Genomic DNA, 15,631 nt, shown 5'->3' on the forward strand with positions numbered 1-15,631 from the left:
TGTGGTCATACTCATGTTTATACTCATGTGTTCATACTTGTGTTCATACTCATGTTCACACTCATATTCATACTTGTGTTCATACTTGTTTGTTTACTCCCAAGTGTTCATGTTCATGTGTTCATACTCTCTCTCTCTCACTCCTGTTTGTACAGGTTGCTGTTTTGTTACGTTTTACACGAGGAAAGCTGCACTCGAGGCCCAGAACGCTCTGCACAACATCAAAACCTTAACCGGGGTGAGTACTGAGTACTGACTATTACTGAGTACTGATATTTACTTAATGTTATTATTATTATTCTTTTGGGTTTCTCTCCTTCTCATTTATTTAGTTTTTTTTTTTTTTTTTAATTCCATATTTTTAATTCACCATCTTTTTCTTCCCTGTTGTTTGTGTAAGTAATTATTACTTATATCCTTTATTTCTCTCTCTCTGTTTCTCAGTTTAATTCTCTGTGATCACTCTGATTGTTCTTAGTAAATTTCTTTTCTTTTGTTCTGTTTTTTTGGTGGTTGAATATATGTGTGATATACGTGTGGATAAATATATACGTGTGATATACGTGTGGATAAATATATACGTGTGATATACGTGTGGATAAATATATACGTGTGATATACGTGTGGATAAATATATACATGTGATATACGTCTGGATAAATATATACGTGTGATATACGTGTGGATAAATATATACGTGTGATATACGTGTGGATAAATATATACGTGTGATATACGTGTGGATAAATATATACCTGTGATATACGTGTGGATAAATATATACCTGTGATATACGTGTGGATAAATATATACGTGTGATATACGTGTGGATAAATATATACGTGTGATATATGTGTGGATGAATATACGTGTGATATACGTGTGGATAAATATATACGTGTGGTTGAATATACTGGTGCTGGTCATAAAATTAGAATATCATGAAAAAGTTGATTTATTTCAGTAATTCCATTTAAAAAGTGAAACTTGTATATTATATTCATTCATTACACACAGACTGATATATTTCAAATGTTTATTTCTTTTAATGTTGATGATTATAACTGACAACTAATGAAAACCCCAAATTCAGTATCTCAGAAAATTAAAATATTGTGACAAGGTACAATATTGAAGACACCTGGTGCCACACTCTAATCTAAATGGTCTCTCAGTCTAGTTCTGTAGGCTACACAATCATGGGGAAGACTGCTGACTCGACAGTTGTCCAAAAGACGACCATTGACACCTTGCACAAGGAGGGCAAGACACAAAAGGTCATTGCTAAAGAGGCTGGCTGTTCACAGAGCTCTGTGTCCAAGCACATTAATAGAGAGGCGAAGGGAAGGAAAAGATGTGGTAGAAAAAAGTGTACAAGCAGTAGGGATAACCGCACCCTGGAGAGGATTGTGAAACAAAACCCATTCAAAAATGTGGGGGAGATTCACAAAGAGTGGAATGCAGCTGGAGTCAGTGCTTCAAGAACCACCACGCACAGACGTATGCAAGACATGGGTTTCAGCTGTCGCATTCCGTGTGTCAAGCCACTCTTGAACAAGAGACAGCGTCAGAAGCGTCTTGCCTGGGCTAAAGACAAAAAGGACTGCTGAGTGGTCCAAAGTTATGTTCTCTGATGAAAGTTAATTTTGCATTACCTTTGGAAATCAAGGTCCCAGAGTCTGGAGGAAGAGAGGAGAGGCACATAATCCACGTTGCTTGAGGTCCAGTGTAAAGTTTTCACAGTCAGTGATGGTTTGGAGTGCCATGTCATCTGCTGGTGTTGGTCCACTGTGTTTTCTGAGGTCCAAGGTCGACGCAGCCGTCTACCAGGAAGTTTTAGAGCACTTCATGCTTCCTGCTGCTGACCAACTTTATGGAGATGCAGATTTCATTTTCCAACAGGACTTGGCACCTGCACACAGTGCCAAAGCTACCAGTACCTGGTTTAAGGACCATGGTATCCCTGTTCTTAATTGGCCAGCAAACTCGCCTGACCTTAACCCCATAGAAAATCTATGGGGTATTGTGAAGAGGAAGATGCGATACGCCAGACCCAACAATTCAGAAGAGCTGAAGGCCACTATCAGAGCAACCTGGGCTCTCATAACACCTGAGCAGTGCCACAGACTGATGGACTCCATGCCACGCCGTATTGCTGCAGTAATCCAGGCAAAAGGAGCCCCAACTAAGTATTGAGTGCTGTACATGCTCATACTTTTCATCTTCATACTTTTCAGTTGGCCAACATTTCTAAAAATCCTTTTTTTGTATTGGTCTTAAGTAATATTCTAATTTTCTGAGATACTGAATTTGGGGTTTTCATTAGTTGTCAGTTATAATCATCAACATTAAAAGAAATAAACATAAAATATATCAGTCTGTGTGTAATGAATGAATATAATATACAAGTTTCACTTTTTGAATGGAATTACTGAAATAAATCAACTTTTTCATGATATTCTAATTTTATGACCAGCACCAGTATGTGTGATATACAGTGTATCACAAAAGTGAGTACACCCCTCACATTTCTGCAGATATTTAAGTATATCTTTTCATGGGACAACACTGACAAAATGACACTTTGACACAATGAAAAGTAGTCTGTGTGCAGCTTATATAACAGTGTAAATTTATTCTTCCCTCAAAATAACTCAATATACAGCCATTAATGTCTAAACCACCGGCAACAAAAGTGAGTACACCCCTAAGAGACTACACCCCTAAATGTCCAAATTGAGCACTGCTTGTCATTTTCCCTCCAAAATGTCATGTGACTCGTTAGTGTTACTAGGTCTCAGGTGTGCATAGGGAGCAGGTGTGTTCAATTTAGTAGTACAGCTCTCACACTCTCTCATACTGGTCACTGAAAGTTCCAACATGGCACCTCATGGCAAAGAACTCTCTGAGGATCTTAAAAGACGAATTGTTGCGCTACATGAAGATGGCCAAGGCTACAAGAAGATTGCCAACACCCTGAAACTGAGCTGCAGCACAGTGGCCAAGATCATCCAGCGTTTTAAAAGAGCAGGGTCCACTCAGAACATACCTCGCGTTAGTCGTCCAAAGAAGCTGAGTGCACGTGCTCAGCGTCACATCCAACTGCTGTCTTTGAAAGATAGGCGCAGGAGTGCTGTCAGCATTGCTGCAGAGATTGAAAAGGTGGGGGGTCAGCCTTTCAGTGCTCAGACCATACGCCGCACACTACATCAAATTGGTCTGCATGGCTGTCACCCCAGAAGGAAGCCTCTTCTGAAGTCTCTACACAAGAAAGCCCGCAAACAGTTTGCTGAAGACATGTCAACAAAGGACATGGATTACTGGAACCATGTCCTATGGTCTGATGAGACCAAGATTAATTTGTTTGGTTCAGATGGTCTCAAGCATGTGTGGCGGCAATCAGGTGAGGAGTACAAAGATAAGTGTGTCATGCCTACAGTCAAACATGGTGGTGGGAATGCCATGGTCTGGGGCTGCATGAGTGCAGCAGGTGTTGGGGAGTTACATTTCATTGAGGGACACATGAACTCCAATATTTACTGTGAAATACTGAAGCAGAGCATGATCCCCTCTCTCCGGAAACTGGGTCGCAGGGCAGTGTTCCAGCATGATAATGACCCCAAACACACCTCTAAGACGACCACTGCTTTATTGAAGAGGCTGAGGGTAAAGGTAATTGACTGGCCAAGCATGTCTCCAGACCTAAACCCAATAGAACATCTTTGGGGCATCCTCAAGCGGAAGGTGGAGGAGTGCAAAGTCTTGAATATCCACCAGCTCCGTGATGTCGTCATGGAGGAGTGGAAAAGCATTCCAGTGGCAACCTGTGAAGCTCTGGTAAACTCCATGCCCAGGAGAGTTAAGGCAGTTCTGGGAAATAATGGTGGCCACACAAAATATTGACACTTCAGGAACTTTCACTAAGGGGTGTACTCACTTTTGTTGCCGGTGGTTTAGACATTAATGGCTGTATATTGAGTTATTTTGAGGGAAGAATAAATTTACACTGTTATATAAGCTGCACACAGACTACTTTTCATTGTGTCAAAGTGTCATTTTGTCAGTGTTGTCCCATGAAAAGATATACTTAAATATCTGCAGAAATGTGAGGGGTGTACTCACTTTTGTGATACACTGTATGTGTGGTTGAATATACGTGTGATATACGTGTGGATAAATATATATGTGTGATATATGTGTGGTTGAATATATGTGTGATATACGTGGGTGAATATATGTGTGATATACGTGTGGATAAATATATATGTGTGTGATATATGTGTGGTTGAATATATGTGTGATATACGTGGGTGAATATACGTGTGGATAAATATATATGTGTGGATGAATAACGTGTGCCTTATGGACTATAGGTGCTATGTTAAAATGATGGTAATTACCACATGACGACCCTTCTCTGAAATTAGCCGTTACCATGGTAACACACTTCAGACCTTAATAGATCTATTGATGGTTTTGATAGCTAGCGGTTAGCTACACCATAACGTCTCTTACTGGTTTAATTTAGGGTATAAATCTCAACGCTTCATGTAGATGATCGTTATTAAAATAAGGATTATTATCATTGTTAAAACGCGACATATCTGAGAGATCTTTACATCGGAATAATACAATCCAGGGCTAGTTAGCATTCCTAGCAGGAAATGAAGGTTTTTATTCTCTAAAACTAATCACATACGGTTCTTTGTGAGAGTTCGTATGATGAAGTTTCCTTTTCTAACACAATAGCACTTTTCCATCGCACACTTTAGCATGTTGGTACGATTCATGATCCCATTCAACATTTTGTTGTTAAGATAATTGCTAAGTGGCTCGTAGCATAATTACCCACAATGACTTTCATTACTCTTCTGTTCAGACCATTTAGAATAACTATAATTAACAGGAATCGCTTTTTCACTCAACATTAAAGCTCAACAATCTCCATTACTGTAGTGAATGTCAGCAATTGTCCCTCGTTTCTCTTTCTTTCTTTATTTAATTCTGTTTTCGGCTTTAGAACTAAATAGAGGAAAAAACAAGGAGGAAGGAAAAGAAAGACGGTTTAAAAATGCAGAAAGAAGGTGTGAAGAAAGGAGACCGGATAGGACGAGTGTAAGGATGAGAAAGGAAATGAAAAATAAAAAGCTTAACCCATCATAAACGCTCAGGATAGAAGCAGTCCTGGCAGCGGCACAAACTTTGGATCGAAATCTAAAATAGAAATCCCAAACTGTGCCGGCGCTGTTACAAGGCTCGTGTAAAATCCACCAATAGGAGGAGGGCTGAGAAATACGCAAAACTGCCGTATGGAACACTCCACAAAGTTGAATCAGTTCATCTGGACACCAGTTTGTTGTAGAGAAACGTTTCGTCACTCGTCCAAGTGACTTCTTCAGTCTGAGCTGGTGTTGAATACCCCAACCTTATATGCAGGCGATTGACCAATCACCGCCCATTGCATAACAACGGATCCGGTGATCAGGTCCATATGCCGGGTACGTGTGCGTCGCTTACCTGGGGAACACACGGCACCAGGATGCACTATGGGAAGAAGGCGAGCCGGCGGAGGCGGCGTGATGCTTTGGGCGACGTTCTGCTGGGAAACCTCGGGTCCTGCAATCCATGTGGAAGTTACTCTGACACGTAGCTCCTGCCTAAGCTTTGTTGCAGACCGTGTTCACCCTCTCATGGAGACGGTTCCCTGATATCTGTGGCCTCTTTCAGCAGGATGATGCTCCCTGACACAAAGCTAAAATGCTTCAGGAACGGTTTGTGGTGATGACTCGGCCTCCAAATTCCCCAGATCTCAATCCAGTCGAGTGTCTGTGGGACGTGCTGGACAAACAAGTCCGATCCATGGAGGCCCCACCTCACAACTGCTAAAATTTGGTGCCAGATACCATAGCACACTCTCAGGGGTCTAGTGGAATTCATGCCTCGATGGGTCGGGGCTGTTTTGGCGGCAAAAGGAGGACCAACACAATATTAGGAAAGGGGTCATAATGTTATGCCTAATCGGTGTATATCTTATATGAAACTGGTCCATGGTGCAAAATAGGTTGGGGACCATTGGGGGTTAACCCTAGATTTGGGACACAGCCGCTTTGAATGTCACCCTAACTTTCAGCGAATAAAATTGGCTTCTAGGATTCAAACTAAATTTGTCCACCCCCCTTTTGAGATTTTTTTTCCCCACCCACCTTTAACCCAAAACCACCGAACAGTGTAATCTGACCATAACTGACCAGTTATCAGTACCATGTGACCACCTGGGACTAGTTTGTGCTGTTGTGGTCCGAATTAAGAGCTTCATTTATTATCCAACTAACGTGTTCAGATTCTAAGTGCGCTTTGGTAGCTCAGCAGTTAGGGAACAGGACTTGCGATCAGAAGGTCATTGGTTCAAGCCCTGTATTTGCCAGGTTACCACTGTTGAGCCTCAATTGCTTACAATGTATTTGGTCACAACTGTGGGTTGCTTTGGAATTATAAAGCGTCGCTAAATGCTGTGAATGTACATTTATAGAATAATTCGGACGGATTATATTAATAAAGAACTGAGCTCGTATGGAGTTTGCACTTCAGTCAGGAGAGCGGCACTTCCAGGCGACCTTTGGTCCACCGACCTAAACGCATCACACACCCACACAATCAGCTAATTCCATAGTTCAATCTGAACCAAGGATCATCATTAGCGTCATCCAGAAGCTCCCCGTTCTCCATCCTGGCTAATCAGCGGACACTCGGGGACGAGTAGGTGAGGCGGGCGTCCTGTCTCGACCCTCGTACGCGTAGCTGGGGACGATCACGAGCCGCTGAGCTAATCCGGAGCGTGAGGGGAGAGGTGGGTACGGGGAGGACGAGGAGCGAAGGGATTAAGACGGAACGAAGGGTGTGTGGGGGTCATGTGTTGTGTAGTTGTGTGTATCAGTGTGTGTAACGTGGTTTATGTTGTGTGTTACAGATGCACCATCCTATTCAGATGAAGCCTGCAGACAGCGAGAAATCAAATGGTGAGTGTGTGTGTGTGTGTGTGTGTGTCTGTGATGGACTGGCGACCCATTCCTGCCCATCATCCAGTAAATCTGACCCACCGCGACCTTGATCAGGATAAAGCGGTGGCAACTATCTGTTTTTCCCAGGAGGCGGGCGTGGCCTCATCCGTCCCCCCCCCCGAAATATCCGCCCCTGACTGTAGCATGACACCCCGCCTCCTAATTATTATAGCGTAATTAAAATGAGAGAACATATAAACATATTTAATGGAGGGGGGGCTCGGTGGTAGCACTGTCGCCTCGCAGCAAGAAGGTCCTGGGTTCGATTCCCAGGTGGAGCGGTCAGGGTCCTTTCTATGTGGAGTTTGCATGTTCTCCCTGTGTCTGTGTGGGTACCTTACAGAAGTCCAAAGACATGCGGTCAGGTTAACTGGAGATACAAAATTGCTGTTTGTGTGTGTGTGTGTGTGTGTGTGTGTGCTCTGTGATGGACTGGTGACCTCTCCGGGGGGTCTCCTGCTTTCACCCAATGAATTGGACCCATGCAACTCTGAATAGGATAAAAGGAAGCAAAGAAACAATGAATGAATGAATGAATGAACGAGGGAAGGTCGGACGTGGGTTCTCCTCATTACTGCTGCAAAATGCACCTCAGGAGCTGGATGAGGCTCGGACACGAGCGTCTAGGGATTCACATGAGGATACGTGATACGTCTCCGTCTCTGAGGAACTGTAGTAGGGAACTGGAAATGACTAAATCGAGTGTTCTTTGTATGTTCTCTCGTAGCGGTGGAGGACAGGAAGTTGTTCATCGGCATGGTGTCGAAGAAATGCAACGAGAACGACATCCGGGTCATGTTCTCCTCCTTCGGTCAGATCGAGGAGTGTCGCATCCTGAGGGGACCAGACGGACTCAGCCGAGGTACACACACACACACACATACACACACACACACGGATAACGACTGTCTTAGGATGAGAACTGTGAGGAACTGTGTGAGGGTGAGAACATGCAGCTTGAAGGAAGCCGGACTGGCGTGATTTCCTTCTGTGTGCTACAGGGCTGGTTGCAAATCCACACACCGGCAGGGCAGGAATGGAATTAGAACCCATGTGCAACTGTGTGACCAAGTCACTAACAAAAAACGGGGGCAATCGCGAATAAATAAGGTGGCCAAAATAATAGAAACAAAGTACTATCCGCAGCCGGAGCGGAGAGAGTGGACAGAACAGGGGTAGTGCAGAACTGAGACCTGGATGTCACGATATGATGGGCTGTTCCGGTCGTCTGAGACAAGCTAGTGCTCAGAAAATAAAAGATAGAGAACGTTTAGAACACGTAAGCGGAACCCCATTCATGGGTGGGGTTTGCTCCGGAAAAGGTACATCACATCGCCTCTGGAGCGATTTGCTCTCCCAGGGTGGTTCCATAGTGAGTCCCATAATGCTTCAACACTGGGGCGAGTCCCCTGAAAGCTAAAGAAGGCTGGCATTGCACTCCAGCAGAGCAGCAGCCAGGCAGACGGCTTCAGAGAAAGTGTGCCAGCAAAGAGCTGGCAAGTCCGAGAGGAAGAAGCCATGATATGTACAAGAACGTCCACCTGGAGCGAATTAATGCTTCTAAGGGAAACTAATACATCAATCATCTGTGCCTCTGTGACCCCTTTGCTGGCCAAAATGGAACACAGAAGGCCCACTAATCTGAACGTGACTTGTTTTTTTAGCAGATAAGCCACGTTACAGTCAGGATCCCAATACATAATAAAAGGTAGGTCAGGGTGTAGGGTAGATGTTCCTGTAGCTGCATGAGGTTCAGACGAATACAGAAACTCCTCACTATTCAGTGTTTTGTTGAACGGAAGACACAGCACAGCAGATCGTACCAGGGTTTCATGCTCACTCAGGACTCGTATCCCAGAATCCACCGCGCCATTGCAAACCAAGTCGTTTCTCCAGCATACTTCAAAAATACACTATACGCCGCTCAGGTGGTGCAGCGGTAAAACACACGCTGTTCACCAGAGCTGAGATCTCGAATACATCGTATCGAATCTCGGCTCTGCCTTGCCGGCTGAGGCTGAGTGGCCACATGAACAACGATTGGCCTGTTATTCAGATAGGGGCGGGACTAAGCCGGATGGGGACTCTCTCTCAGACTAGTCCAGCATTAGTGAGAGAAAGTGGGAGAAAAAGTAACATTTTGAGCTAGAACAACAGACAGACTTCTATGTAGGCTTATCACAAGACTTTGAAGGTTGTCTGTGGGAATTTGTGATCATTTAGTCAAAAGAGGACAGCAGAGGACAGGAAAGAAGAAAGCCTCAGTTGATGTTCTGGTTCATTCCAGAGCTGTTGAGTTGTGCTGAGGTCAGGACTCTGGAGTCTCTTTAAATCGAGATTTTCTACATGTCTTTAAAGAGCCTGCTGACGCTAGAACTGGAAAGGGCCTTCCCTAAACTGTTGTCCCAACAACACTTCTGTCCATATAGTGTATAAAACATGTTAAAGGAAAAATAAATAAATGCACTACATTGCCAAAAGTATTCGCTTGCCTGCCTTCACACGCATTTAAACTTGAGTTCATCCTGAAAAACGTACCATATAGAAGATGTGGACATCATTCCTAATACCAGAGTCCAGGAGTTTTAGTCACACCCACTGCTAGCAGGTCTATAAGATCAAGGACTAATTAATTAATTTAAATGATTTGCTTTTAACTTAACCATTTTTAAAAACGCTGCTTTGTGTTTTAGCCTGACTGTGCCTCAGTGCACAAAGCGAGATCAACAACCTCGTCTAAAAACTTTAGGAATTGGGACTCAGATTACCAGCCACTGCTGAACGTTGTTGTCTGACCTCCTGGACCTCAGTGTTTTCACTGACCAGCTTCATTGTGAAAACATTTAGAATTCGATGCCTGTAACACACTCCAAAAAAGCTGGGACGGGGGCGTGTTCACCCCCGTGTTCCATCAGCGTTCCTAGCTGATCGACAGTCCGTTCTCGTCGTCGTCCGATTCTCCTCTTCATGATGCGCCGTATATTTTCAATAGGAGACAGATCTGGACTGCAGGCAGGCCAGTCCAGCACCGTTTCCTGTGCAGTACCTGAAGTCTGATGTTTGTTTATTAGGATTTTAACGTCATGTTTTACACATTGGTTACATTCATGACAGGAAACGGTAGTTACTCATCACACAAGATCATATCGAACACAGTCATGGAAACTCCACACAGCAAGGACCTGGACCGCCCCACCTGGGGATCGAACCCAGGACCTTCTTGCTGTGAGGCGACAGTGCCCGCCCCCTGAAGTCTGATGTCAGATCTTGAATGTGACTAGCCTAGAGGGTTGAGCGTTGGGCTACCAATCAGAAGGTTAGGGTTTGAATCCTGGCTCTGCTATGCAGCCACTGTTGGGCCCTTGAGCAAGGCCCTTAACTCCCTTGCCCACGCAGGAAAGCATTTCATTGTACTGTACACGTGTAGATGTACAGTATATATAACGAATAAAGGCGTTCTATTCTATCTTTTTACAATATCTTGTACTAAATTCTTAGATCCCTTAAAATGCTCCTACTGAGGCGCCTTAATTCTGAGTGATAATCTGACTGAATAACGAGGGAGCGCTCCATGTCTTATTAGAACCCTCTCTACTGAGGCAGCTCACTAGGTTTTAGGACACACCCTGAACTTTTAAAATAAGGTCATTATTTACACCCCCCCCCTTCTTATTTCAAGTCTTTATTTCAAGTTTATTCGGGACTCGTCTCCCGAGATCCAGCGCAGCGCCATAAATAGTAAAACACTACAGCTGTGTAGAATCAGATCAGTGTGTGTGTGTGTGTGTGTGTGTACATACACTGATCAGCCATAACCTTGTTTCTACACTCACTGTCCATTTTATCAGCTCCACTTACCATATAGAAGCACTTTGTAGTTCTACAATTACTGACTGTAGTTCATCTGTTTCTCTGCATGCTTTGTTAGTCCCCTTTCATGCTGTTCTTTAATGGTCAGGACCCCCACAGGACCACCACAGAGCAGGTATTATTTAGGTGGTGGATCATTCTCAGCACCGCAGTGACACTGACATGGTGGTGGTGTGTTAGTGTGTGTTGTGCTGGTATGAGTGGAGTTTTTAAATACCGTGTCCACTCACTGTCCACTCTATTAGACACTCCTACCTAGTCTGTCCACCTTGTAGATGTGAAGTCAGAGACGATCGCTCATCTATTGCTGCTGTTTGAGTCGGTCATCTTCTAGACCTTCATCAGTGGTTACAGGACGCTGCCCACGGGGCGCTGTTGGCTGGATATTTTTGGTCGGTGGACTATTCTCAGTTCAGCAGTGACAGTGAGGTGTTAAAAACTCCAGCAGCGCTGCTGTGTCTGATCCACTCATACCAGCACAACACACACTAACACACCACCACCATGTCAGTGTCACTGCAGTGCTGAGAATGATCTACCACCTAAATAATACCTGCTCTGTGGTGGTCCTGTGGGGGTCCTGACCATTGAAGAACAGCATGAAAGGGGGGCAACAAAGCATGTAGAGAAACAGATGGACTACAGTCAGTAATTGTAGAACTGCAAAGTGCTTCTATATGGTAAGTGGAGCTGATAAAATGGACATACCTACCTTATCTCAGGAGCCTCCAGGTAGTCGTGTCGTCCCGTCATCATCCCACGACGCTCGGCTTTTATTCCTCCGTTTTCACTCCGACCTCCATCCATCCTCGTCCTGTCGTCTCGTCCTCTGCAGACCTCATTTCCTCTCTCTCTCTCTCTCTCTCTCTCTCTCTGTCTCTCTCTCTCTCTGTCCGTCTCTCTCTGGTCCTCATGAATATTTTAATTCCACATGAGATTAGGTCTGGTCCCCGAACCCGTGCTGAGATATATTTAAAGTCCTCCTGATGGACTGGACACGTCCGCTCCCTCACCGACACGTGAAGAGACGTCGGTGAGATTCTCATTCATCTTCACCGGCGGTGGGTCCGGTCACACGGCGGGATTACACGCCGGACAGGGCGCCCGTCCATCTCCGATGCTTCTGGGCATCACACACAGCAAGCAGCAATCTGGAGGATTCAGTCTGCCTACTGGAATGTGACCCTGATTCAAACCAGGTTTTACAGGGCTTATTTTGCTGTACAGCACCATCTATACCAGATGTGCCACCATGCCAACCTACAATGCCAACCTACACCATTAATAAAATGATTTTATCAGCTGATTATTCCAAACACTGTTTGGTTTGATGAAGACGAGACTCTTCATGTAAAATCAGCTTCCTGTGTGAAGCCTGTAGGACTCCACTGAACCACAGTGTGAGCCGTTATCTCCGAATGAAACCCTGACACAGTGGAAGGTAAATCCAACCTGCCAACTGTTCTCTGTGACATCTCAGGAAGTCTCGAAAGATCCCCAGACTGTTTGAAGACAACCAGGGTGTCATTATGTTGTATGTAATATAATGAGTACATATTATGTATAGATTCACCCCACATGGCTATAATTATGTGGACGCCGCTTTATTGCTTCTAATTTTCATTCTTTCTGATGAGGACGCAGTAGTTAGTGAAACTGAATGATTAGAAATAGAATAGAAAAAATAGTCTGAGTGAGAAAACACACACACACACACACACACACATATATACAGCAAGAGTATTAATACATGCAGCTAGTTCCTCCTAGTGAACATACATTGGAATAACAGGTGAAAAGTTCTTTCTTCTTTCCTTGCTTTCAATCTCTTCTTTCCATCATGACTTCATATGCTCTGTTCTTTCTTTCTTTCTTTCATTTTTCTTTCTTTCTTTCTTTCTTTCTTATTTTATTTGTTTATTATTTTTTTATTTTCTTTCTTTATTAATTAATTAATTTATTTATTTATTTTATTTCTTTATTAATTAATTAATTAATTTTCTTTTTTTCTTATTTTATTTATTTATTAATGTATTCATTTTCTTTTTTATTTACGTATTTATTCATTTATTTATTTTCTTTTTTTTTCTTTCTTTCTTTATTTATTTATTTACTTTTTTTTTCTTTATTAATTAATTTATTCATTTATTTATTTTCTTTCTTTTTTTCTTCCTCTTTAAATTATTTATTTATTAATGTATTTATTTCCTTCCTTTATTTTTTTATTTATTTTTTTATTAATTAATTAATTAATTTATTTATTTATCTTCTTTCTTTCTTTCTTTAATAATTATTTTTTTCTTTCTTTCTTTTGTTCTTTCTTTATTTTATTTTTTTATTTTTTTTTTATTTATTCATTTATATATTTTCTTTATTTATTTATTCATTTATTTACTTCCTTTGCTTTTTTTCTTTCTTTCTCTTTTAATTATTTATTTATTATAGTAATTATTTCCTTCCTTTCTTCTTACTTTCTTTCCTTCTTAATTTATTTTTTATTTATTTATTTATTTTCTTTATTAATTAATTTATTTATTTATTTTCTTTCTTTCTTCCTTCCTTCCCTTCCTCCCTCCTTCCCATCTTATTTCCCATCATGCCTCCATATGGCCTGTTTTTCTGCCCATCACCCACATTTCAGCCTAAAAAGACTCTGCAGGCTTTTCTCCAGGAGTTACTGAGACTCTTGGGAGTTTTTGTCCTGATTGTAAAAGAGTAGAAGATCGTTGAGCCCCTCTGTGAGAACTTTCTTCTTATAACTCATTAAAATCTTCACAACAGCTGGAATTAGCACATACCAACCAAAAGACCAACAGCTGCAGCTTCCACATCTGGTTTGTATTAGACACGTTTATTCAAAGAGACTCACACATGTGACCAAATACATTTCAAGTAGCCAAGGGCAAGTTGCAGTGGTGTTACCAACCAGGCTGGACGCCTGACAGACACATTTGGCCGTGTCACAGGGAGGAAAGGTCGAATAGTCAGGCTGGCTGAGTTGCCTGCACAAGCGGTGGAGGAACACGTAAGGCATAGCATGACTTTCCGTACACAGTATGGTGTAAAGAAGCACCTGCTGACTTGACACGACATCTTTGAGGGTGAGGCTGTTGGTCTGCTGCTCTCTAAAGTCAGCGTGCGTGTGGTGCAATCTAGTCATGTCCAATTCCCCAATTGTATTTTCCTCCATTGCTGCACCACCCCGCTTTGATGAGCCGCAGACCGCGTGTTCAGTTCCCGCCGCTTCTTTTCACCCGCTAGAGGTTTTTTAGAGAGCCGTATTGCGTGCGGAGAGTCAAGCACCTTTTGTGCAGGCACCACAACCAGCCAGCAGAGGCCGCTGTTGAAGCAGTTATGAGGAGGAACCCTGTTCGACCTTTCTTTCTCAGGCACGGCCACTTGTGCATGTGGACACCCTGTCGTTTTAGGGAGTTTTTGGTGACTATTATGGGAGTTACCAGAGGGTCAGGTAGTAATAAAGGCTCACCCTTAAACTACAACCTCATGCCCCACACAATCCAAGCACGGGTCTGGCCGGCACTGTGGTGGATTGTGTAGCTGGGTGTGTCGAGTGTTAACGGTAAGTACTGAGTGTTGATCGTTGTCGGAATGTTGTCGAAATGTTAAATGTGAAACTCTATGCCACTTTTGCAGTAAGTGCCGTCTTGCCTTTCTTCTTATCTGTTTTATGGCTTTATATAACGACCTGTCCAACCCTCTTGTCTTGTTTTTTTGTTTTTCCTCCCTCGTCCCCTCGTCCCCTTGTTCCCTCCCCTCCCTCCCTACCTCCCCTCTCCGTTCCCTTCCTGCAGGATGTGCGTTTGTCACGTTTTCTACCAGGGCTATGGCACAGAATGCAATCAAAGCCATGCATCAGTCTCAGACCATGGAGGTACTGTACTCTCAAACCTCTCTCCTCTCCTACACTCTCTCTCTCTCTCTCACTCTCAATCTCACACCGTCTTTCTCACTCTTTCCTTTCTCTCTCATCTCTCTCTCTTTCTGTCTCACACCATCTCCTTCTGTCTCTCACTCCTCCCGTCTCTTTTTTTTTGGCTAATATCACAGCTCCATCTGGCAGCCGAAAGTCTGTCGCTTCAAACTCCAACCAAAGTAGGACAGAAACTTCTCCGGAAAAAAAAAAAAAAAAAAAAAAACAGAACAAAGAACAAATCAGACAAGTTTCAGAGCTGGAACGGGCGCCGCGACAGCCACCCGTGGACATCGAGGAGGACCCCTGGGTGTCGGCAGCCTGCCATTAGGCGAGTCCCGCGCTCGCCGCGTCCGCTGTAATGACGGACCCGATCGCCCGGTCCTTAGAGTTTAGCCGTCCGTCTTATGGCCTGTCAGAATGCCACGCCGCTGACGGGAAGTTGACAGGCGTCAGAGAGAGTGAGGTGTGTGTGTGTGTGGCACACACTCCTGCCACACGGCTGACTTTCCGATGCCCATTAAAAAAGCACTAACATAATTTCACATCTAAAAATAGGCATTTAATGTCTTGAATTAATAGATCAAATATTATTAAGAGTCGAACAGCGATTGGGAGGGGTGGTGGGGGGTACTAAAGTGGGCACAAGCACTCTCAGAAAAATCCGTCTAGGGAAAATAAAATTAGAACGTAATTAATTTACCTTTTCGGCATTTAGCAAACGCTTTTATTCAAAGCGACTTATAGTCTAAGCAATTGAGGGTTAAGGGCC

The 15,631-nt window shown here is 43.3% G+C and overlaps 1 protein-coding gene across 9 annotated transcripts in view; it reads left to right on the forward strand.

Annotated features, from left to right (window-relative positions):
* Positions 1–15,631, forward strand: part of celf2 (cugbp, Elav-like family member 2) — a 231,081-nt gene that overhangs the window by 170,788 nt on the left and 44,662 nt on the right. For 8 of the 9 annotated variants that reach the window (XM_062996804.1, XM_062996783.1, XM_062996789.1 and 5 more), the window contains 4 exons: positions 156–238; positions 6,968–7,016; positions 7,786–7,920; positions 14,741–14,820. In XM_062996804.1, coding sequence (XP_062852874.1) covers positions 156–238; positions 6,968–7,016; positions 7,786–7,920; positions 14,741–14,820 — 347 coding nt within the window. Of the gene's footprint in view, positions 1–155; positions 239–6,967; positions 7,017–7,785; positions 7,921–14,740; positions 14,821–15,631 lie in introns of those variants that run through there. The other variant, XM_062996841.1, reaches the window with a different exon arrangement.

This window comes from Trichomycterus rosablanca, chromosome 1 (genome assembly GCF_030014385.1).
Source record: "Trichomycterus rosablanca isolate fTriRos1 chromosome 1, fTriRos1.hap1, whole genome shotgun sequence".
In the NCBI taxonomy this organism is placed as follows: domain Eukaryota; kingdom Metazoa; phylum Chordata; class Actinopteri; order Siluriformes; family Trichomycteridae; genus Trichomycterus; species Trichomycterus rosablanca.